Here is a 25,490-nt window from a genome sequence, read left to right on the forward strand (position 1 = left end):
TTGTACACCCTACTATTTTGACAGTGTAATCTGTGGTTTTGAAAAGTTGTTTATAAAGTTTGCATGCAGCTTATAGAAAGAATTCCACTGAGTTTTGCTCTACACCTTTACATTCAATATGCTGTAAACGATGAACAAAAGCAGTTATAAGTTTCAATTTCTGGACAGCCAATATTTTTTAGCTGGATCTCACTTCTGGGCTAAGCATTACAATGTTTGTGCTATTAGCACAAGCCCAGTTGGGCATGAGACTACCTATCTACCTGTGCTTGTCCATTCATACCCAAAAAACCATTAACAGGTAAAGCAGCCAATATGTGAGTAAGCTTTGGCTCAAAGGTGTGTTTCATTTCCCAGTTTAAAATACGGGTGTAGCAACTCTCTACAAACTTGGTGAGCAGCTTTCTCATTGGGATTTTCAGGCATTTAACAACTGAAAACACTAGCCAGCCTCACAGCTTAACAAGAAAAGCATATTTCTTCCACTTGAATAGGGCATGTCCCCTACTTACACAAACAAAAATGAATAGCAGCCTCAAGGCTTTGTCGAACGAATTTGTTGAACACTACAGAAAAACTATGAAACAGTTGTTGGTGAGAAGATACTTCCATGTGTTTAAAGCAGTTTGGTTGAATAGCACTTCCTAAGCAGTGCATAGCAATGCTATTAGAGAATTACAAAATCCTAAATTAATTCATTACAAAACAAAAACCTACTAGCTAAAATAATAGCATAGCATGTAGTATGCATACACACATAGTAGATGAGCTAGCTACATAGCTGCATGTCACCTGGATTTTAGATTTAGAATTAGTACAACATCAACTTGTTTGTGTACTGGTTACTTTTTTTGTTTTTAAGTTTGTCCAGCATATGTTTGCTCACATGCTGGACAGACAAACGTAGGTATACACACACATGTATGCACACTATGTACACGCACATACGTACACACCAGCGTTGAAACCGGGTCGGGTCATCTGGGTCAACCGGGTCACATTTTCTCCGGGTCATCCGGGTCCGACCCGGTTTACAAATTATCCGGGTCTGACCTGGATTGGATCAAGTGAGAAACGAAATTGTTCGTTTGACGACGTGGAAACTTATAAACGCTATTGCGTAGCTCTTTCGTGAGCCACGCCCACTTATGGCATTACAAACATACGCTCAGTCACGCTCATTTATTAGTAAATGCAGTATGTAGCACGAAACTGAGGGTATCTATGGTGAGCAGTAGCTATTGTCAGTAGGTAATGACCTTTTTTTTTTTTTTTACAATTCCAAAGTCCGGATCCGCTCCTGTTTACTCAACACGAATCGAACGCTCAAAACATAGTCTCGCTCACTCGAGACTAGCCGAAACATAGCTCTTATCGCACGCCTCGACTTTAATTAATCCGGGTCGCATACGGGTCAAATCTGGGTCTGACCCGGATTGCTATCCGGGTCAGTGGGTCATCAGAGTCAGCAGTAGTGACCCAGTTTCAACGCTGGTACACACACACAAAAGCAAAGCATTCAGCTGCCGCTATGCAGTCACGCTGCACTGGGGCACCTGTGCGCTACTCAGGTGCTATGAGTCAGCACAGGCATGCCCTCCTAGGGCAGGACTAGTAACCCGCAGAAGGCTGTACCATGTCTACACAAGTGAAGATGTGGGCACCTGAAGTCCCACCTGGACCTTCAACTGCTATATGAGACATGGATAGTTGAGCATTTGCTTCCCCAGTTTACACCAAGTACCCATTGATGTTATAGCTGGATGGGCTGCTTTCCCAGCCTCCAGGTCCCCCATTTAAACAGCTGGGTATACTGGAGCAATGTGAGTAAAATTTCTTGCTCAAGGAAACAACAACAGCACCAAAGTGGCCCCAGCTGGCAATCGAACCTGGAACCTTTCGATTACCAGGCTGAACAGCCAAGTGGTTAGAGCATCAGCCTGGTAACACAACACACACACACACACACACGCACACACACACACACACACACACACACACACACACACACACACACACATTTTGGAAAATTCAGGAAACCAGGCACCTGTCCACAGCATGGAGATGTACTTGAAGAACAAGTATTGGACTCAGACATAATGGAAAATTTAGTAATGGACCTCCAAGTTCACAGAGGGTGTAGTGAACATGTTAACATGAAAATAAACTTGTTCAATAATACAAAAACCATTGGATAGAACAAACTCTTTTAGTTGTGATGGTATTACTTACTTTTAACAGGTGCACAAAGTACCTGCTTTGACTTAAGAGACAAGGTATGCACATTTTAATAACTACCCTATAAGTGCTATTGTATTACTAATGTTATTCATACTTACCTCCTCATCTTCATATGCATCAGATGATGATGTCAACCCAGACTGTTGAATCTAGTATATCAATAAAAATAGGACCACACATGGTGTTACTGTATTACGCATATTCTATTTGTAGTATGTAATAGTTACCAAGACTACGCCGGTATACAGGACATTACATAACTGCATAAAGAAACAATTTGTTTATATCAACTAAAAATATGGAGGCATAAATAATAATATTATTATTGAGTTTTCACTTGTATTATTCACCATTGCTTCATGAAAATGATGGGTGTAGACAGAAATACACACTATGTTTTCTGGAAAACAATTTCAAAAAGCTAAATGTGCATCCCAGCTCAGCCCCAGTCAGGCTGTGGGCACACACCTATAAAATTTTCTCCCTTACATACAATAACTATCTATATGCTGACCTTTATCATTGGCTTGGATGAATTCAAGTCATCTGATGATATACCAAATGCAAAATAAGCAGGACTTCCTACATAATGATCATTAGTAAGGTTATCAAAATCCCACTCATCTGCAGGAAATATTCCAACATCGTGCCAACCTCCTGCTGCTGTTAGAAATCTGATTAAGTGGTCCTGTATGTTTTGTTCAATGTATGCTGTATCAGTGCAGGCAGAAAAGAAATATTTAGACTTCTTAATGGCTTCTGGATCACTGCTACTGATTGAGCGGGAAAGATAGCCTATCAGATGATTCCAATTGTCGAAGGCTAATTCAGTAAAAACTTTCACCTGGTTACGATCACCTAATGGATTAGCTGAGAGCCATTTTCCACAACTGTAGTTAAAGAAATCTTCACATGGGTCAAACCTGGTATCAATGTAAGCCAAAACTTTTGAGTTACACGCTCCTTGTATAGTGCAGTCATTACCCTCGTCTTCGTTGGAGGAAATGCTCACGGCTAGTATTACAGTCAATACAACTGTCACTGAAAGGATAAAGGCAACGATTATTAATATTCTAGACCTCGTTAACAGCTTCTTCCCAGAATTAAGGTTGGCAGACTCTCGCTGGAACAGTGGAGTGCTAGGATCCTCTCGTACTACTTCAAACAACTCGCTGGACATCACAACTTCAGTAGCTAAGACGAACTCGTTCTTTCAGAGATTTGTTTTGCCACTTGTAGAGATTATTTTGCCACTTGTAGAGATTTTACCGCAGTTATAAGGTCTCGTGCCATCTATGGTACCATCAGGGCCCGCGCCTAATGCATGTCTATTACCGCACGCCCGAATGTACTGATGAACAAGCCATAAGTGCCACTTATTTCGTTTTCGCGGATTGCTACCATCCAGAGGGAGGATCTGAATACAAATTTCGAGGGGGAGATTTTTTTGATGATTTAAACTGTTGCCTTCTAGTTTACCCATTGGATCTCTGTTCATACTTATAACAGTGTAAATAATTCCAGCCTGTTTTTGACACAACTATTAACTCAGAAAGTGTAACTTTAAAAGAATCTGAGTCAGTTTGCTTTCAAAATGCATTCATTTATATCAGAAAGCAAATTTTCTTGCTTTAAAAATGGTCCTACAAATCGTCAAAAAATTCATACTCCACCTCAGATAGTCTAATCTTAAACTATTTCTTAGAAGACATTCACCCAGATCTTTGAGACTGACATTGCAATTACAAGTCAACCAACATGGTGTCTCACACAAGTTGACTGTTCAATGGATTCAGTGCACTACTAATGTACAATTGTGTGCATGAAGTGCGCATGATATTCATGCAGTTATGTCATCATGCACTGAAACACTCCTCATGTATCAAGCTCTACCAACCATAGGATCTGGTTTCACCCAATCACAAAAAAAATATCAACACTTGTTCATGACACACATACAGCCTTGACTAGCTAGTCAACTATTTGAACTGTTTTAGACATATGGCTATAGCTATACATCAGAGTTTCATCTAGTCACACAGCAGCATTTCCTCTTACATATGTAACTCCTCCAAACTGGACTATATCATTTTGCACTGGATTCCTTCAAATGTCTCTCCAGTACTGAATATTACTTGGCATGCTCTTGATGAGTTTTACTTATCTATGCATATGTCAATATTGCATCAGTATATGATTGCTGAACTCTGCAAATGTCATTTGTAATCTTGTACTATTCACTGTCCTGTTCACTTTACCAACCTGCAAAATTGTGCACGTATTAACTGCTTTATTAGATTATTTTGTGATATTATTAATGTTATTGATTGATAGCCGAGTGAATTCTAGGATGATAGGAATGAAAGTAGGAACAGCCAACATAAAATCAGGGGCGTAGCCAGGGGGGGTTCAAAGGGTTCGGACGAACCCCCTTTTCAGAGTTAAGTTTTTTAAATCGTGATACTGGTTAACTAGAACTGAATTAACTTAAACAAATCCACTGAAATGGGTAGCTACAGGTCTTCAGGCAGAGGAATTCAAGTACCTCTACTTGCTATTGCGAATGAATTTATAAGAATACACATGTTTACACGTGTACACGTGTACACGTGTACACGGCCCCAGGCCCCCGCTGTGGAGATTCTATACTTAGGGCAGAACCCCCTTTTGGAAATCCTGCCTACGCCCCTGAAAATAGTGAATGTGCTGGATAACAAGAATTGATATTATTAAACACCATGCAAGTACGATCTGGTTGGTCAGAGAAAGTAGTTGCTATGATGTACACAAGGGAGATCCCCACACAATGTAAATTTGAAATTTACATAATGCATGCACTGTAAAGTGGTTGTTACATGTTTTCCTTTATGTAAATATTATGTGCATTAGTTAATACATTGAAGAATGTTACTTGCTTTACAAAAAGCATTGTCTACATTTGTACTGCTACCAGAGTTCACATCGGTTATTTCTAGGATGCATTCTAGATCTTCTGGAACAATGAAAAGCGGTGGCAAATTCAGGGCTGTTCACCAAGCTACCAAACACACTAGGAGAAAGTGTAACTGCATTACTAGCTAGTCTAACATATAACTGCAACACTAACCGAATTGGTCCTGGACTGTGAGGATCTGTATGTATGGAAGACTCCAGATAGTCACTTGTAAATGTACTGCACCACAACTAAATAAAGTGATCACAATCATGTCCCATCCTGGTATAGATTGGGATATTACCTGTGCAAATGCTACAAAGAACAGTTGGTCTCCAGAGTGTCCCTGAACTGTTTGATCTGCTATTCCAATCATTGCATTCTTGTATGCACGATATGCAGTGTGGACACCTCCATTATCAGCAATGTTCTCACCCAGTGTGAGCCTACCATCAATCTACAGAAAGTCAATACAATTACAAGTAACAATCGCAGTCATTAAGACAAACGGGTAGCATGTCATATGGTTATGGAAACCAGTACACCACACACTGGGGGTTATTAACAGTAACAAAAACAAAACATCGCTTTTGCACACATGTTTACTTACCCTGTGTCCTTGTTGTTGATATCTACCATATTGGTTTACAAAACACTGTGCACGTTCTTTGAAGTTGGCAATAGACTGGTCTGTCCACCACTGGACACGATTACCATACTTGTTGTACTGTTGACCTAGTACAAATACATCAAAGCATACAAAGCTAAATATAACTTCTATATCTACCTTGATCATCAAATCCATGAGTAAGCTCATGACCAATGGCAGTACCTAGAGCTCCGTACAGCAAAAACCTTCAGAGACAGATAATAACAGTATTGTCACTTTTATAACTAGTGTACTTACGGAGACCAGTTAGCAGAATAAAATGGTGGCCTCAATATTCCAGCTAGTATTACTGTATAAGTGTACATATTGCAAAGTAAATTCCTGTAGTGTACACTGCATGCTCCTTACCAAACTGATTAAACTGTGCTGTGTAGTAAGCATTCACTTCCGTTGGTGCATCCAACCACCTGTATGATTACTGGTGATTAGGGACACACACACACACACACACACACACACACACACACACACACACACACACACACACACACACACACACACACACACACACACACACACACACACACACACACACACACACACACACACACACACACACACACACACACACACACACACACACAGAGAGTCTTAGCTTACTGGGTCTTGTCGATTGGATGGAAATATCTGGACACCAATGTATTGACAACAAACCGTCGGATGGCTGCCAACACATCAAAATAGTTTTCATATTGGTAGACAGACAGCTACAATGTGTCATACATTATTAACACTTTTGTAAAGTACCTATACGTCTAACTTACTTCTGAATAGTAACTATCTAGTTCTGAGTCAATTTTGATAAAATCTGGATAAGCTACTTGATCAGTTATTGCATCAACCTATATATGTAAACAATAGAGCTATAATTGTTACAAAAAAAAGAACATAGCCCTGTACGTACTTTGCCAATAACTTGTGCCTTAGTAGTATTATCCAGCCAGGTCTTTTCCTTGATTCTTTGCTTAAATGCAGTTTTCATTTGTGTGATCACTTCAGCAACCTGTATAGTATTTGAAATTGTTCAAATAGCAAACCAATGCTATATACTTACTTCTGTTCTTGTTGTGCCTGTTATGAACTCCTCCACAAATGGTCTGGCTACTGCCAACGGCATTGCAGTCTCTACAAGTTCCACACAAGTTAGTTTGGTGTCTTCACTGAGCTTTGATGTTTTGGGGAACTTGATTTCTCTCAACATATTCCAGTTATCTTGTGGCAGTGATGCAACATACAATGACAGTTCTGACACCAGCAGTTGCCATTTGGCATAGTCAAGCACAACGCTGAAACGTAAAGTAATTAAATCATTAGATGTTTCTTGTCAATGTAGCTATATGTTATTGCATTATGTGCAAAGCAGTGCATGGTTCTTTAAACATGTGTTGCTATATATAAGAAAGCACGAAGTTAAAGCCAACATGGCAATTATGCATATAAAATTGTAAATTTACCAAAATTTCATGTAGTATTTTCAACACAGATTTGTGGGCTAGCTATAACTGCACCATATGTGGTTTCAAGCATCCTTACATACATAGGGAAACCATCACAATTATGAAGGCATATTAGGGTAGTCATTACATGGAAAATGGAATGTGGTAATCGAGTTAGTATGTGTATGCCAGTGTCCCATAACAACTTTTGTGGGCTTTACCTTCTTGAAAGGTAGCTGTTGACAGCTCTGAAATAACTTGGTGTTTCCACTATCACTACTGTACTACTGCTGAAACTGCCACTGTAACCAGTCATTGCAAAATACTGGTTGAAGTAATCAACCCAATTCTGTATATTAAATAATGTGTTAACATACATACACTTTTAATGGTTTAAAACAGACACACCATTGAGAATATTCTTGATAGCTCTTCAAGTGTCATTGGATTATATAGAGCTGAAACATTGCGAAGTTCTGTTTCAGTGAGCCAGTGCTATAAAGTGTTAAATGCAGTAGATATAAGAAACTACATCATTTTACAGTTCTCTTACAGCAGCTAGTGTGCGTTCAAAATGAGCAATGTCATATGCGGTAGTATAGTGACTTCCTCCGTAATCCAGCGCATTTAGAATACGCTGAATTGTCGTTGTTAACTGATCAAAATCCTGGTTGTATAAAATGAATAAATACATCAATCAATTCTATAACAGCACATAATTATCTCCTTACATCTCCAAAGTACTTCTCTGGTGAACCATATGTCAAACCAGCTTGACGAATCTGAAGTAGTAATGACACACATATATAGCTTAGCTATATAGATACTATTTTACATGCATAAAATACGCAGTTACTATGCGTACATGTGCATGCTTGTTCTCTTAACTGAAAAGTCATAGTGTCTAATATTTAGTGTTATTATTGCTATATATATGTGCGTGTGTGTGTGTGTGTGATGACACACAGCTAATTGTTTCTAACTTAGTTGAAACAGTTATAAATCTACCCATAGTAACTGATTGGTGCATTGAATTGCTATAGCTATATATATACTGAACGATATATCAAAAGAAGTGTTTTTTTCAATTCAACAATTTTACTGGATCGACTGCATCGGAAATTGCTGTCAGAATAGTGAATAACTGTAATTCACCAGAGTGAAATATTGTTATGGCCATTACCACTATGACTTTGATTGAAAGCTTTGTTGAATGCTCACTGGGCAAATTGTATAGACAGAGCATATCGTAATGTAATGTGTAGCTTTTCACTTTCTTTAGAACCACTAGAATAAAATAATTATATTATACGCATAATGTGTATTCATTATCCAATTCAACACATAATCCAACAATGTAACATCATCTTAACTGTTCAGTAATGTACACTTTTATGTTATTATATTAATTGCAGCCATGTATGCTAGACATGTGGACATTCCCTCTATTATTAATACAGCCATAAAATAACTGCATAAACCCATGCATGCTTCTGTGACCCAGTAAAAACATTTCTATTATATAGGTAAATCACCCATGACCCTCAAGCTAAGTGCCTAATGTAAGTATTAGATTTGTGGAACACTACTTCATGAAGACCTTGCAATAAGTACTCCTATTGATAGCAGAGTGGTGTAGCTGGCAGCCAAACCAGGGGTAGCCATGCATGGCTGGGACCATGAGCCTAAACCTTGCATAATCTGTCAGCCCAGAGCACAGTTACCCACTCATGTCAAAGGCTGTTACACCACTGGATATGTAGCTATATGGTGCATACACGCTATTTTTCTTCTCTAGCTATCTAGATGGACTAGTCCATGTTGTTAGGTAGTATCTGTCATAATATTATACAGGCAACAGTCCTCATCTTAGGTCATTTTGACATTTAGCATAAATATACATATAAAATAGCAACACTAATATACTCACTCTGATTACAGATAAGGATGAATTTAAATCATCTGGCCCAATCCAAAATTGAAAGAATGCTGTACTTCCAAGATAATGATCTTTGTACAGGGAGTTGATGGACCACGAGCTAACTGGATAGAGTCCAGCATTTCTCCAACCCCCAGCTTTGTAAATCATGAAATCTTTAATTTTAATTAATAAGTTGTCTTGTATGTAGTCAGTGTTTGTACAAGCAGAATAAATGTATTTTGCCTTCCTTAGGGCACTTGGATCGCGATCACTAGCATAACTAGATAAATATCCTGCAATTTTATGGTAATTAGATAATGCCAGTTCATTTGCTGTTCCCCACTGACTAGCACCAGGTCGAGGGTTGTACCAGTGACCACAGCTGTACTGGTAGAAATTTTCACATGGGTCATAAGCTGTGTTCATGTAGCTGAGAATATTGGAATTAGCAATGTTGGGTTGGACAATTCTGGGAGTAGGGGAAGGAGTGATTGTTGCAATTCTGGTTGTTGTGACTCTGGTTGTTGAAACAGAATTAGTGCTGTAAGTGGGGGAAGAAGAAGAGGTTGTTGAAACAGAATTAATGCTGCGGGTAGGGGTGCTGTGAGTAGGGGAAGAAGAGGTTGTTGAAACAGAATTAACGCTGCGGGTAGAGGTGCTGTGAGTAGGGGAAGAAGAGGTCGTTGAAACAGAATTAATGTTGCGGGTAGGGGTGCTGTGAGTAGGGGAAGAAGAGGTTGTTGAAACAGAATTAATGTTGCGGGTAGGGGTGCTGTGAGTAGGGGAAGAAGTGGTTGTTGAATCAAAATGAATACTAGTTGTCGTAATAAAATGAACTCTAGGAGTAGTAGTTGTTGAAACAGAATGAATACTGTGAGTAGCCAGGGAAGTAATTGTTGAAACTGAATGGATGCTGTAGGTAGAAGAGCAGTCGGGGAAACAAAATGAACTTTGGGAGTAGGAGAAAAAGTGGCAGCTGTGACAGAATGAAGTCTGCGAGTTGTGGGGGAAGAAGCGGTACTAGCTCTGGAAGAAGAAACAAATGTCAATGTAGAGGCTGTAACAACACCAGAAGTGCTGGTGGTGGTAACAGGACCATGTGAACTAGAGGAGGTGACCACAGGATATTCCACTGAAGAATACATAACAGCTGAAGAAACCTGCACTATGGCTGCAACACTAGACCGAGGCAAATGGGTGGGGTTAACTGTGGAGATAACTTCATCTAGAGTAACAGAGCTGTGAGCATTTTTGAATGTTGAGTGGCCGGTAACTGCTGCTACCGTTTTGGTTTGATCGTGGTGATCATGACTGCCCACCACTCTGCCCAAGACAACACCACATCCAAAGCTTGCGGCAATTAAGAAACTAGTGATCACGCATATGCTTCCGAGCAACATTCTTCTGGATTTCTTTCGCTTCAATCTTGCTTGCACTAAACGTACAATATCACTGCTACCCTCGCTGTAATCATCATCTTCGAAGTCATCATGACCATCTGTTGGTTGCATAGCCAGTTCGTATCCTTGAGGCATCGTTCTTAATCCTCAACTTGAACAGCTAGCTAGATCACTAAAACTTAAAAAAATGCTTAGCTATAGCTAGTTTTATAGCTGAATGGTTGTATACAGCCACAAGCAAAGAACGCCGACTTTTATGCAAGTGTTTGCACATCATCGTCTTGATTTCAGCCGGAGTTTCAGCAAATCCTGGATCCCTACTAAGATGTGTGCATGTCTGGAATTTATATTTTGTATGGCTTTCATTAATAGCTAATACTATTAGGGTTTAATATGTGTAGTCGGGCTCGGTGGTAGCTATATAGAAGTGTCCTGAGTGCAGACACAATCCGAACTATTTAATGTTTAATAGCCTTCAAAGTCACTGGCATCTCTACTAATTCATGACTAGCTACAATGTCTTGCCATATTACCTTACTAGTAGTTCAATGCGAGGTTCAATGATTATGGACGTTATATAGCGGGGGGGGGGGGGGGGGGGGCTTTGCATGGGGGCTGATTATGATCATGATTATGATTATGATTATGATTATATACTGCATGGGTCGAGACAGCATAGCTGATAATTGACCCAGGTAATTACAAACAAAAGAAAACATTTAACACATACATATATACATAAAATTATTTATTGTGTGAAGCCCCCCCCTTCATATTTAGGCTTTACTTGATCAATATACTGAGTATTATAATGAAAATTTGTCTTAGCATAATTATATAATCACTAATAATACAAATACTCATAAAACCACCTTATAAACATCTCCAAGGTATTATCAGTGGATTTATAACATTCACTGGAAACATGTAGTTGGTCCTGTTATGGAAATCTGCCTGCACCTATACATACAATGAAGTGTATTGGTAGCTGTTTAAAGGGCTTCGTTCATCTACTTGTGTAGTTAATATGTATGGCAATACTTAATTCAGGTATACACAATTTCCATTGAAAATGCTCTCAGATTCAATCTTGTATTGTTCAAATTTCAAAATTTTCCACTTTCAACATTATTATTATAACATGCACCTATTCAGTGAGAGGGGTGCATCATGTACTTGGTTGTCTGTACCTACTCAAACTTTTCATTAGCAAAATGCTTCAGAGAGCCATACCTATAATCTAAAGGTATGCCGGCAGTATCTAAAATATCTACAGGCAGAAAATATTATGAATTTATGTGGAAATGTCTCCAGTATTTTAGCATCTATTTTTCAAAATTTTCCTGGGGGGGGGGGGGGGGGTATGCCCCCAGTTCCAGCATGCTTTGCACACCTCTACCCAAGGGATTAGTTCCTTGAGTTAGCCCCTCCTTTTATAAATCCTAGATCTGCCCCTGTATAGTTCAGTTACATCTACTTTGGAACATTTAGGATGGGACACTCTTAAAAAAGACGCATGATAACAAGATCAGGGGCGTAGCCAGCCAATATTTGATGGTTGGGCATAACATCAACTTAACTACACACACAAGAAACACGTTCACTTTCATGTGAGACATTATTAAAGGAAAATATAAAAGTGTATGCACACAAGGCCTACAGCTACCTATACTATAGTGTAAATTTCATGGCACGATCACATTGACTACATATGCAACAAAGCAAATCGATTACTTGGTTTCCTAAAGCGAAATTTACATTCCTGTCATAAACACTTCAAAGAATATGCCTACAAACAATTTCTGCTACCATCTATCGAATATTGTTGTGCCATCTGGGACCCACACCACCAAAATGACATTTCTAAACTTGAAATGATTCAACATCGAGCAGCTCGTTTCGTCTTAAATAAGCCTTGGAACAGACACCACCATGACAGTATCACAGACATGTTAAATGAACTAAATTGGCCATCTTTACAAGAACGCAGAAAGCAAGCACGCCTCATCCTATTGTACAAGATAGTTAATCATTTATTATTGGTCCCAAATCGCTGTCTGCCATCATTAAATCAAACTGCTACCAGAGCCCATCATGATCAGAAATTTAATCATATACAGTCTTCAGTAAACACGTATCTCTATTCATTCCTACCCAGAACTATTCCCCATTGGAACAATCTATGTATCCCAAATCTATCTACCATTGATCTTGAAACATTTAAACAATCAACTACTCCTACTTTATAACTGTAACTTAGCACTTATTGTATTTATTGTAACTTAGCACTCACTGTAATTTAGTACTCATTGTAATTCTAGCATAACTTACCACTTACTGTAATTTAGTACTAGTTGTAACCTAGCACCTATTGTAACTTAGCACTTATTGTAACTTAGTACTAATCATTATTGTAACTTAAATTATAGGCACTTATGTTATTGTAACTTAAACTAGGCACTTAGGCCAATGAAACTTGATTACCAGTTTCTCGCTCAGATTTTTGAAAATTTGATGCGGGCGGGCGGTTATTATTCATTATTCATTATTTTTCCAAAAGCACAACACACATCCAAACATGAAGATTCCTGCCAAAAAACAGTGAGATCTACACTGATTACTCTTGCATTACATAGCTAAGGTACGTTACTAATCTATAACAAGTGATTTGTCCATTAGAGTATAGCTGATTGCTCTATTAGAGTAAAAGTGACCGTTCTATTAGAGTATTTCGATCTGAAATACCAATAATGAAATTCTATGCGGGTGTATCAAAAGCATGCGGGCGTATGGCACGCCGTTTGTAACAAAAATCGCCACTTATTTTCTCAGAAAATAAGCTTATTATCCCAGAAAATAAGTTATTATCTCAGATAATAAAAATCCTTATTTTCCCCGAAAATAAAAAAAAACTGCTTATTTTCCAAGCATATAAAAGAATTTAAAATTGCATGCGGACCAGTGGCGTAGCCAAACCCGGGCAAGCCAGGGCATTGCCCGGGCATCAGACTTCTTTGCCCCACCATCAGCTCCTAGAGTAATTATAAAGACGTGGGCTGGATAGCTCGAGATTTTGCTAAAGTTACTTAACTAGTCACTGTACAAGAATAAGTATAGCACAACTTATACAACACTCACCGTGCCATTTTCGCCAATGGTTTCCTTCTTTTTGGCTAAACAGAGATGGGGTATCCAAGGGATTTTCCCTACGAGTAACTTGATTGTGCACAAATAGAGGAAATAAATAGAAGCAAGATCACGTGATTACAAAAACCCGCGCAGCATTGTGGCAAGGAGTGAAGGACAAAGAATTGGTTTCACAATAGTAGGCTGGACGGTTTACATTTGGATTAAGTGATCACGGAAGCTATTGGTGTGGTCAAAACTCGGGAGGCAAAGCAGTCTAGAGGTATTTGTGAAATTAGCACCCATGTATCCGTGTGGATACTGCTCAGTTCAAACGGTATGGAGTACTTGTTCAGTCAGCAATTCTTTTCTTTTTGTTTCCACTTTTCTAGGCTAACAACTAGTGGCAGAGCATAGTCATCACGTGATAGAGCGCCTCGTGCTTTAATTCAAGAACCTTTGTAGTCTGGTATTAAGACACATGTAGCTAGATGTATGTAATATGTTAGAAGGCCAATAGTTAGCTAGGCGTTCGCTTCTATTAGGTTGTTAGTCATCTTGCATACAGTAGTGTAGGATGATACATAATGCATTTTAAAAATGTTATATTGATGTCCATATGAAGATGGGCATGTGTACGTGTGTTACATAGGAAATGGCTTGCCCACCCATTGCCCAGGCATGGCGAAAAGTCTGGCTACGCCACTGATGCGGACCAATCTCCTTTGCGCCAGCCGGCGGCTCTAGACATTGGATTAGTTGTTAAACTGTTTGAATGTGGTTTCTTTGTAGGCAGGGCAAGATGGCCATTAAAATGAAGGCAGTGTGTTCGTAATGACAGGATCACAGATTTGGGGCTTAGAGGTACTTTTCCAGGATATTGAATCTTTCCTTCGTGCTAGTGGACACGAATTAGGGTATTGCAGTGTAAGCTACGGAACTCACACACTGGAAAGAATGGAATTATATATGTCCAGCCTTGTTTACCTGAAGAATCTCCTGGACGATAACATCATGCAAATGAGTGAACAGCATAGATCAGCTGTTATTGAATGTGTTGGTCAGATTACACGACTTATTAGTTGCTTGAGATCATTAGCTAAGGAATGGCAATTGTATGTTGATACAAAAGAACAACAGGCAGATTTAGTAAGATACCATGCTTCAATCCAGCAATCTGGTAGAGGACGACCTCGTTTTTTGGTGGCAAAGGAACAGCTTGAGTATCTACACTCGTTAGGTTTCACTTGGACTGATGTTGCACACCTAATTGGAGTGTCAAGAATGACTGTGTACAGACGTCGTGAGGAATATGGTATGCTGGATGAACCCATTACAGTGATATCAGATTCTGAACTGAGACAGAAAGTGTTGCAAATTAAAACAACACTTCCAGAAGTTGGAGAATCCATTGTTATTGGCCAGCTTAGATCAATGGGTTATAAAGTTACAAGATGGCGTGTTAGGGAGATTTTAAGATCTACCGATCCAGTAAATGTTACACTACGATGGCCAGGAGGTGCTACAGCAAGAAGGCAGTATTCTGTTCCTGGTCCTAACTCATCATGGCATGTCGGTATGTATGCATGCATGCATGCATTTACATGTGGTACCTTTTAAAATTTAATTTACACGGCTTAGAACTTCACCGATTTATGCTATTTTAAAACTGTTTAGCGGAGATACTTGATTGTAAGTACTTAAGTGTGTTTAAGACTAAAATTATCTGTCACTTAAGCTGTGGTGCTCACTGACAAAAATTTCAGATCAATAGCCATTACCTATAGTATGTTCACGTTGAGCTGAACCTTGAAAAACAGCTAAAAATTAAAAGTGGATTTTTTCTCAACAGAGTTAACATTTCTGCCAACCAGATGATTATTGGTAGCAGCAAAGGTGTCAACAACAGACACATATGGTTTGGCTCCATTACAAGTTCAGGAAAGGGCTCTAATGGACACTGTACTTATATGGCTTCTCCATAGGAAATGTATTGTGAAAATTTTGATTGGCCGTAAATATTATGTCAAACATTTGAACAACAAGATTTTGAAATATTTTAGCGGATCAAGCAGTACTGCAAATGAGCCAAATTTCCAGATCATGTGTAATTGCATCCATGAGTTAAATGTTTTTGAGGATTCAGCTCAATGCGAATATACTATAGTTTGTAAATTGGGGGTGTGTATGTGAGAGACCACTTTTCTGGATCTAGTCATGTTGACTTCATCAAGTTTATTGGGCTGAACTACCAATGTCTTATATGGATTATTTACTAAAATAGTTAATTGGAAGTTGCTTTGCTTGAATAGTTATATGTTACTGATTTTTATTACATAGATAGCTACTCCCATTTTTTCAATAGATGCACACCATAAGTTAATTCGATGGAAGATGGTGACTCATGCAGGAATTGATGGTTACAGCAGGATGGTTGTGTATATGAATTGTTCAAACAACAACAAAGCATCCACAGTTTACACTCACTTTTTAAAAGCAGTTGAGAAGTATGGTTTACCGTCACGTGTTAGATCTGATCAAGGCAAAGAAAATAAAAGAATTGCAAAACACATGTTACAACACAGAGGCCTAGAGAGAGGTAGCATGTTAACTGGGAGCTCTGTGCATAATCAACGCATAGAGCGCCTATGGAAAGATATGCATCAGTGTGACCAAACTGTTTTACCGTCTTTTTTATTACCTAGAAGAAATGAGGCTATTGGATCCATCTAATGACATTCACATTTATTCACTTCATTATATATACATTCCTAGAGTAAACCGTGCACTAACAATGTTTAAGGATGGATGGAACAAACATGGTATTAGAACTGAACATGCATCATCCCCAGAACAACTATTTGTGGCAGGAGCACTTCGATTATGCAACTCTGGCACAATAGCACTGGACTTTTTTGAGCACATTCAGACAGATTCTTATGGGATAGATGAAGAAGGATTAGCACTTGATGAGGATCCTGATGCAGTTGTTATTCCTGAAAATACATTTGTGCTGACAGATGAGCAGTATCAGCAAAATGTCAACCCTTTAATAGAAAGTGACAATCATGGCATTGAATTATATGAACAAACAATCCAGTTTATAGTCACTAATTGCTTATGATCAAATACCTAATATACAATAATACTAAATCATAATTGAGAATCAAAAACACCAGTCTTGTTCTGCTTGCCATAATGTTCTAAATACCTTGCATCTCCCAGTTCAGTTCCAAACCTGTCAAAACGTTGTTGAACTCCTGCTCGAACTCTGGATAGGAGGTATAGGTTGTGGGTAATTCAAGAAGACATGGACAAGTGTGCCCAATCGGATGCCTAGTGAATCCAGTGGCACCATTAAAAGCTACGGTGATGCGTTCTGCAATCAGTACTGAACTCCCAGTTGTGAACCGTAAAAACCTTCACACCTCATCATTCCTCATGTTTCCAATATATTGTTGTAGATAATTGAACACTCGCATTTCACAAGGGTTAGACTCAATCGGCTCCTCTATTATGTTCAGCACCTTCTCAGGAGTAGCACTCATGTACATGTACATTGAGTGAAGCTCATCAATTGAAAACTTCCTCCAGAATAGCTTTTCTTCAGAAGAGATGCCACTGTGCATCCCATTTATAGCAGCCATAGGTTTTGTTAGAAACGCATACTTCGCAACGTCAGACAGTTGAGCTCTCAGCTGCAATGAATTGGTTGGAGCAACCCTGGAACCATAACGACTTAAAACTGCAATAAGCTTGTTTTTGAGGTCCTTAGAAAAAGCTGTCGATGATTCTAATGCTTCTTTAACAGTAGTCGCTTAATACGAACACAAACTTTCAGCAAAGGCTTCAATAAGGAATTGTGAAGAAACATTAGTTGTAGGCCCAAGTAAAATACCTGCCAAGCTAGGGAAGGCAATACGAATTGGGATATATCCGCTGATCAGAAAACCATGTGATAAAATTTGTCCCAGCAAAGGCAGAGCTGACATATCAGTAGTTGCATGCAAATTAGGAGTAAGTAAACAAGCTCCATCAAAAAATCTTCTATACACTTCCTCCCAGAATGCACTAAAGATATCCCTGCTTACTCCACCGTCATCATAAGCCACTTCATCTTTAAAATGTATACGTAAAGGATATTCTTTCTGAGCATCTTTGCTTTGGAAAAGTCCCATGACATCTCCATAGATTGCATTTCTTCTGATAAGGTGAGCAAAAACAGGCTGAACAGGACAAATGCTGTGCACGAAATCTAAGCGTCTGCCATCAACTGTAAAAAATACAAAGTAAATGCAAAATGTATATCTAATATCGTTAACTTACCAATCTGAATAAAGTTTTCATCAGCTATTTTGGCACCTTTGTTATCATCAAGCTGCTAAAGTATAAATACAAAATTACTGCATGGATGGTTTTAATTGTAAACAGTAACCTTATTTAACAGTAACCCCCCCCCCCCCCAAGGCAATTTTTGAAAAATACATGCTAAAATGCTGAAATTTGGAGACATTTCCACATAAAATGCTTCAGCTTTGCTGCATGTAGATATTTTATATATTGCCCAATTGGCTCTCTGTAGCATTTGTTAATGAAAAGGTTTTGGAAGGTTCAGACAACCAAGCACATGTGCAAGATGTACCTTCTCACAAGTGTACAAAATAGGTGCATGGCATAATAATGTTGAAACTGAAAAATTTTGAAAATTGTTGGAATGATGTGAGATTGAACTTACAGCATTTTCAATGTGCACCTGAATTAAATAAAACTATGCACCTTAGCAGGAAGATTTGAAAAACATTTGAAAAATACATGGTAAAATGCAAAAATTTGGAGACATTTCCACATCAAATGCTTCAGTTATTTTATATACTGACTATATAGTTCTCTGCAGAATTTGTTAATGGAAAGGTTTTGAAAGGTTCAGACAACCAAGTGCATGTACATGATCACAATTGTACTACAACAATAGGCGTATGGTATAATAATAATGTTGAAAGTGGAAAATTTTGAAATAAGTGAGATTGAATCTGAGAGCATTTTCAATGTGCACATGAATTAAGTATGGCTATAAATAATATTAAAAACTATCCATCTTTGCAGGAAGATTTGAAAAATTCCATAGCAGAACTAAACATCCACTGAATGATCAGAATCTATTAGAGTAGTTTTGTAACTGCTCTATTAGAGTATTTCGATCTTGTACACCTCCAATACTGATCCGGTCCTTTTTCCATAACTTTTAGCATAAATCCACTGATAATTCCTTGGAAAGATGTTTACAAGGTGAGTTTATAGGTCAGTATTTGTATATATAGTGGTCATATACTTAGGCTAAGACAAATTATCATTACATTCTTGAGCATATTGATCAAGTAAATCCTAAAATTGAAGAAGGGGGGAGGGGGGGGGGGGGGGGGCTTCAGCCCCAAAAGCCCCCCTCCCCCTGAGCAACAAAAGCTTTTCCCAGAGACAGTTACAAACATGATCAATTACATGATCACTCACAAAACCACCTCATTATCAATACCAGGAGTGCATCGAATCCTACAGACAAGGGAGCATGTAACTTTGTTATAAAGGACAAAATTCAAACATGGCTGCCGTATACATGTACTATAATATGTAACTGTTAAATTTTCCCAATTAGGTTATTATGCAGAGGCGCATGCTCGAATACGTCACGCTTCCGCTGTGAGGAAGCGAAGCTATGGAAACGCAGTCTAATGGCATGACGAAGGAATATTAGCAGCAGGACGGTCTTTCTACAGTTGATAATCACCCAAAATTACTCCACTTGACTATTTCAAGCTTTACCTTCAACTCGATGATCTTCCTAACAAAGCAGTTTTGCGACCTTCACACTAGATGGAGTAGCATCGACCATTCGGTGTATCACTGTTGCGTGTAAGAATGATGTAACCAATTATATACATAGTAACACTGGACGCCATGTTTGAATTTTGCCCATAGTATTGGTAGTGTATGGAGTTACATGCTCCCATATCCATAGGATTCGATGCGCTCCTGTCCATACAAAGTTAATAATAACTGAAACACACCGTGCACATTACCTGCTGAAAGTACATCAATAAATCAATGTCTTCATCATTCGCCACAGTAAGGATGGATGGTACAGCCACTATGGAATCTGATATAGTAGTTCTCCCACAACATGGCACCACCTCCATTGGGAGAACTGTACATATTTTAAAGCCTGAGATGCTTTCGATCACACTAAAAACAAACTCGTATAGCACCTATAAAAAGTTAATAATGTTAGTTAATGCATGTTGGTAAGTATACCTTGGTGGGATCACTGCGTAAGAAGTTGTAAGATAGTGTTTTCCCATCTGGAAACCTGAATTTGATAGCACAACCTCCTGTGGGGCCATCACCTGCGTATTTGTGCTGAAAGTTTTGTCTAAGCTCTAACAATTCCTAGAATTCAAATGCCATCAGTAAGACATAAATTATAGCAGGCTTTACTTCCTGTCTAAGCTTCATCCTGTCAGCTTCTTCAGACTACAACATACACAACATACTTGAGTATGCATGAAGTACTATATGTTACCTTATGCCTGTCTATCTGGAGGCTCTCCTCATATTCTCTATCTTGTTGAGCTCTGATGTTACAAAATTCTTCCAGATTTCCTCGTACTGTCTCCTGTGCCTGTGTTAAATAATGTACATGCCTAGAAACTATAAAACAGCTACATTACTTTATCTCTACTGTTAACAGGAATTGAGTTGTCTTCTGAATCAGATATGGCAACAGCATCATGTTTCTGAAATAAAGGTTAGCATAATACCTGTATGTACATTTGTCAACACAAAGTAACCTTTGGTCTTGAAGCAAAAATTGGTGCTGGGGGTAGCTCTCTGATGTCAGGATCCTCCAGTGTGACTGGAGGTAACTTGCTGATGTCAGGATCCCCTTGTGTAACTCGTGGTTTTCAGGATCCCCCTGTGTGGTTGGAGGTAGCTCACTGATGCTAGGATCCTGTATTAATATAGAAGTACAGTGCACATGCAGTCAAAAATATAAGCAACTTACTTGAAGGTCTCTTTTAATATAAACAAAGCCCTTAGCTCCATAGCTAATTATTGCATCTCCATCTTTCTCCTGATCCTCAGCTTTTTGAAAATGGTGAGCACCATCAATTGACTGGTACTCAAAAGCTGTCAAATTAACATGGGAGAAAGCTTTCAGGACTGCTCGTTTGACATCAGTGGCTGACATTGTTCTAACAATATCAACTTTCATTATCTGCTTGCTGTCCTTTAATGCTGTTCTGTGCTTTCCCCTTGGTATTTCTTTAACATTGCTGGCAACCAATACAAAGGAAATTTTGCTGGGTTTCAATCTGGGATTTCCTTTCTTTTTTTGATGACGACTAAAAGCTATACACTGGGCTGTTGGATCAAATGCAGGACTGAGCCGTGGTTGTTTTGCAGTTGATGAAGGAAACAACTCAGCCAATGCTTGTACATGCTTCTGAGATGGACTTTTGAGTGACTTCACAATGTCAGAAGCTTGTGATACCAGATGCTACAATTACAAAAATGAATATTAACAACATCATTATTGTATGCAACACTTTTCTAGTTAGGTAGTAGTGAGTGTACTATAGTTGCACTGATGATCATTGTTACCTGTTTTACTAGAAGTTTAACCAAAGTTTAAACTTTAAGTGACCATGGCAATGGCGAGCACAGAACTGGAGGTTGGACACTATGCATGGTATTCATTAGAAGGTGTGAGTAAACAACCAACACAAAGCTTAGGGGCATAGCTTAGGTAAACTACCTATTCTAGGTTATTCTTAACAACAACATGATAGCAGTGGTTGTATATGCAGAACTCAGAGTCATTTACCTCCCCCAAGGTCCCTCCCCTTCCACTAACTCATAGTTTCTATTGATGGCGGGTTAGTGTGACATGGGTCGCGCTGTAGCAATATTGGCTAGGAGGGACCATGAGGGCTTCTGGCTTTCCATGGTTGTTGGGGACCATGACCCTATCTTGGCGGGGTCACATGGTTAAGGCTACAGTGCTCTAGCCCATTCTTCCAATTTCTCAAACTTACAATGTGTGGTGTCACCTGATAACAAGTTAACATAATGGGTAATCAGTAGTAATGGGCTGTGGCCAACAGACACCTGCACTGGAGGGCTGGTCCAGGTATGTAATTTGTTTATGGTTTGTGGCATCCACAAAGCTAACTCTTTGTAGAGAGTGATGATTGGAACCTTAATTAAATTATCTTTATAGGCATTACTTTCAGTGAATTATGAGCAATTGTAACTTGTAGAACCCTACAATAGGCTGTCGGTTAACAATCGGTAAACCCGATCAAAATAATATCGGGTATCGGCTCAACTCAACAAGTGGGAATCGGTACAACACTAGAGTGTACTGTAGTGTTGTGGTTAGAGGTGAATTTGTATTGATACAATATACTAAATATAAACACCTATACCAATCTGATATACCAATACAAGGTGTGATCCAGAAGAACTAAACTTGAAGTTTATGCTATATCCATGCTCATTCTATTAGATTTTAAAAGTTCAAAGCAGCTTGCAATACTTGTTGCCCATGGTGGTGTGGCCTCCATTAACAACTCAGACAGTAAGGCACTGACAAATACTTTGATGAATGCCCCCACTATGGCTGGTGGTTTCAATGTGTGTTTCTTCTTATCTCATGGCAGCTTTTTATAGCTCTCCAGTGATTTTTGTTGTTTGGCTGGTATAACATGGACAGTATCCACAATGTCATAATTAGCAAAATAGTCATGTTAGTGTGGCAGCTTAACAACTATGAATACAGCAAGTATTGTTCATAGTGTTATAAACATGCATGGTAACAATCACAAAGGTATAAGAAGCATAGTAGCTAAATGTGTTGTGACAATGCAAAACAGCTTCTAACCAGGAATGTAGACCAAAACTCTTAATGGGTACATTCATTTGTACTGTATTTACAGTATATTCTTTCCGCCCTATTCAACTTTAAAATGCCACCAGTATAGCAAAACAGAATACCTCGCTGTACACTAGTTGCAACTTGTGTATTCCTATAAGGCTTCCTATAGCAAAGCGCTTTATTTTATCACCAATATGGTATACATCGAAGTAGTGGTACCATAACAATGCAGCTGAAATAATACTGGCATTCTTGTTCCAAGTCATCATTACCATGCAGTTAAACTTACGATGTAAATACAGTTACTGAGCTAGCTTTATCATTAATTTTTATACAGTACCTACGGTTACCATGAGCGGATGCAAATGCTTTATTTGAAAATGGAAAATGAAGCTCACCTTGCCTTTAGCTATATCAAAATCTCTAGTATCTCTCTTTCTATCCACCGTGCTTAGTGCACTACACTGCGAGCCTGCCTGTGAGTCTTGCAGCCCGTCTTGCAGAGTGCAAATTAGGCGATCTCCATTCACCACCTGTTCAATATCCGACACATCTACATAAGTATTCCATTTAGCATCCCAACGCTGCAAAATATACACGTTTTTGCTACTATGAGGTCCTCCAGGCTCGCATGAAAAATATAGGCAAGGATTCCATCTTTCCCAACTTTCCCCAACTCATTCTCCACGCTGAACACCAAGTGATCTTTATCAATTGTTAGCACCCTACGTGACTCGCCAATCTCTAAGAGAACTTCTATTCTATCCGCTTCCACTTCCACTATCTTGATGGTACATCTACGTGACAGTAATGCGCGCGCAGCTGCATATTAATTAGAGTCCGGCTAGACTGTGGTCGCAAATTTAAATTCTTTTTATATGCTCGGAAAATAAGCCATTACAAAAATAAGAGCTGTTATTTTCAGGGAAAATAGGGATTTTTATTATCCAAGATAATAGCTTATTTTCTGGGATAATAAGCTTATTTTCTGAGAAAATAAGTGGCGATTTTTGTTACAAACGGCGTGCCATACGGGCGATGACGAGAAACTGCTAATCAAGTTTCATTGGCCTTATGTGTACGTACCTTGTACATTAGCGTAAAAACCCTGTTGGGTGTTTGCTAATCAATAAATAAAAATAAAATAAATAAATGCTGCTTGCATGCATGCAAACATTTGCTAGCTACATGCTATCTATTAAACTTGTAGGGCAGGCATCCACCGACGATCGCCGTAGCTGAGTATCACGTGACACCAAACTGCTGAACCTACAAGAACCAACAATGTAAAACAGTTCATCACATATTTGCAGTGTAGTTTACAGACCAACCACCACAGCGATATGAAATGCTTTTTCAATTAAACGCCACATGGTCCCAAATGAAGGCCGGGGGCGCTAATTTATGAACTATAACACAAATATCAGCATACCAAGAAAGCTTCGTCCCAGACTTACAACATGCAGCCAATGTACATTTTGCATGAATCTGGTGTAAACCACAACTCGGTTAATCAGTACAATTTGTGCACGTGACGCTTTATAATGACTTGACCTTTTCTCCATTTCCAGCTCCATTTGCATATGCTATTATTGTTATCTAGAAGAGTCACGTTTTCCTGTTTTCTTTCATCAGCAGTAAGGTAGGCTATACGGTACTTTCCTTATCAAAAAAAAGAATATATGCTTGACAAATCCGAGGACAAATCCACTGAAACGAAACTGATCTTTTACAGCCAGCACCATCCACACTGAATCCTACTGACGATTATCACTCACTGTGACTCAGAGATACAGTACCACGACTGTACATTATTATTATTATTATTATTATTATTATTATTATTATTGTAGTGTACCACGCTTTGACTCCATTTTAAATTTCGAGTTTAAACCGCGCCAAGGAGCGTGGCACGTGCGTCTTTTATAGGGACTTCTTAAGGGATTTTTCGCGTTTTTGTACACAAGAAACTTCATGGCCAAGTCATAAATTCAACTTTTGTCCTATCTCAGTCTCATCAGCTCATTCCAATGGACTCTTCCAGTAGCTAACTGACTATCCCACAAGATTCCTGAATTTTTGTAGCTAACTAATCAGTTTAATTAAAGTGTATGTATGTACGTAAGTCTTGTTAGGCTGCTGGTACAAGTAACCAGCAGACCTTTGGTAGTTTTCTACCATAAAGTTTAAATAAAAAAAAAAAAAAAATGATATACCATCTATCTCGATCCCTTCTGAAGTCATGGTTCAAGAAATGAGGTACATGTTTACGCTTTACAGCATCAAAGTAGGGTGGTTTTGTGTGCTGCTGTGAATCCTCGCGTGAATCTTAAGCTACTTGTGATGGTTGGGAAAAAGTTTGTGATGGTTGGGCAAGAAACTGTGATGGTTGGGCAAATGCTCGCCCATGCCCACCCTTGGCTACGCCACTGAACAAGACTACAAACGCTATTTAAAATATTACACAATGGCTATGCACTCGAAATCCCACATCACTATCTCCACCAAACAAGACACACCAGACAGTATCACCTCCAACACTTCATTATTCCAAATTCATCTATTGTAACGTATCAACAGAGCTTCTACTCAAGAACAATTAATGAATGGAACACTGCAATAATTGATCATGATGATTTAAACTTATTTACTAATAACTTACTAACATTACTATACACCCTTAAATCATTGTAGCTAGCTAATAATTATATCCTCCACGTATATTCAAAGAATTTTCTGACCAACTATCAGTTCCACTGTCCATTTTATTTAATAAGTCTTTCCAGTCTGGTGTTCTGCCATCGGAATGGAAAATTGCTTTTGTTACCCCTA

At 38.7% G+C, this 25,490-nt stretch overlaps 3 protein-coding genes and 1 pseudogene across 3 annotated transcripts in view; 1 reads left to right on the plus strand and 3 right to left on the minus strand.

The window, feature by feature from the left end:
• LOC136243288 (endothelin-converting enzyme 1-like) overlaps positions 1-3,502 on the minus strand; it is a 75,991-nt gene extending 72,489 nt beyond the window's left edge. The window contains exons 1-2 of the mRNA XM_066034811.1: positions 2,756-3,502; positions 2,340-2,390 (exon numbers count right to left, since the gene is read on the minus strand). Coding sequence (XP_065890883.1) covers positions 2,340-2,390; positions 2,756-3,421 — 717 coding nt within the window. The 5' untranslated portion in view covers positions 3,422-3,502. The remainder of the gene's footprint in view (positions 1-2,339; positions 2,391-2,755) is intronic.
• Positions 3,503-5,022: 1,520 nt separating this feature from the next.
• Positions 5,023-10,805, minus strand: LOC136243289 (endothelin-converting enzyme homolog). Its single transcript, XM_066034812.1, has 16 exons — positions 9,210-10,805; positions 8,011-8,061; positions 7,833-7,946; positions 7,688-7,774; positions 7,501-7,628; positions 6,898-7,129; positions 6,748-6,846; positions 6,608-6,685; positions 6,444-6,550; positions 6,192-6,250; positions 6,081-6,132; positions 5,961-6,028; positions 5,784-5,908; positions 5,478-5,630; positions 5,348-5,424; positions 5,023-5,290 (listed from the first exon to the last, which is right to left on the minus strand). Exons 1-16 carry the CDS (start codon positions 9,624-9,626, stop codon positions 5,188-5,190), a joined length of 1,950 nt encoding a protein of 649 aa, XP_065890884.1. The 5' UTR covers positions 9,627-10,805; the 3' UTR covers positions 5,023-5,187.
• A 3,663-nt stretch (positions 10,806-14,468) lies between these two features.
• LOC136243346 (uncharacterized) lies at positions 14,469-16,850 on the plus strand (annotated as a pseudogene).
• Positions 16,822-23,753, minus strand: LOC136243347 (uncharacterized). Its single transcript, XM_066034867.1, has 12 exons — positions 23,745-23,753; positions 23,057-23,242; positions 20,784-21,278; positions 20,717-20,729; positions 20,569-20,663; positions 20,449-20,514; positions 20,301-20,399; positions 20,216-20,251; positions 20,033-20,167; positions 19,801-19,986; positions 18,053-18,107; positions 16,822-17,999 (listed from the first exon to the last, which is right to left on the minus strand). Exons 1-12 carry the CDS (start codon positions 23,751-23,753, stop codon positions 17,545-17,547), a joined length of 1,830 nt encoding a protein of 609 aa, XP_065890939.1. The 3' UTR covers positions 16,822-17,544.
• Between the last annotated feature and the right edge of the window lie 1,737 nt (positions 23,754-25,490).

The sequence above is a fragment of the Dysidea avara genome, chromosome 13, assembly GCF_963678975.1.
Source record: "Dysidea avara chromosome 13, odDysAvar1.4, whole genome shotgun sequence".
Taxonomy (NCBI): Eukaryota; Metazoa; Porifera; class Demospongiae; order Dictyoceratida; family Dysideidae; genus Dysidea; species Dysidea avara.

Bases quoted from the DNA above. Each gene is read 5' to 3' on its own strand.
- LOC136243347 (XM_066034867.1), bottom strand. The intron at 20,400-20,448 runs GTAATGTAGCTG...TATTTAACACAG, and splicing joins CTGTTAACAGTAGAGATAAA to GCACAGGAGACAGTACGAGG. The intron at 20,252-20,300 runs GTAACATATAGT...TGTATGTTGTAG, and splicing joins TCCAGATAGACAGGCATAAG to TCTGAAGAAGCTGACAGGAT.
- LOC136243289 (XM_066034812.1), bottom strand. From the start codon at position 9,626: ATGAACACAGCTTATGACCCATGTGAAAATTTCTACCAGTACAGCTGT. The intron at 7,130-7,500 runs GTAAAGCCCACA...TTTACGTTTCAG, and splicing joins AACAGCTACCTTTCAAGAAG to CGTTGTGCTTGACTATGCCA. The intron at 6,847-6,897 runs GTAAGTATATAG...AATACTATACAG, and splicing joins CAGGCACAACAAGAACAGAA to GTTGCTGAAGTGATCACACA.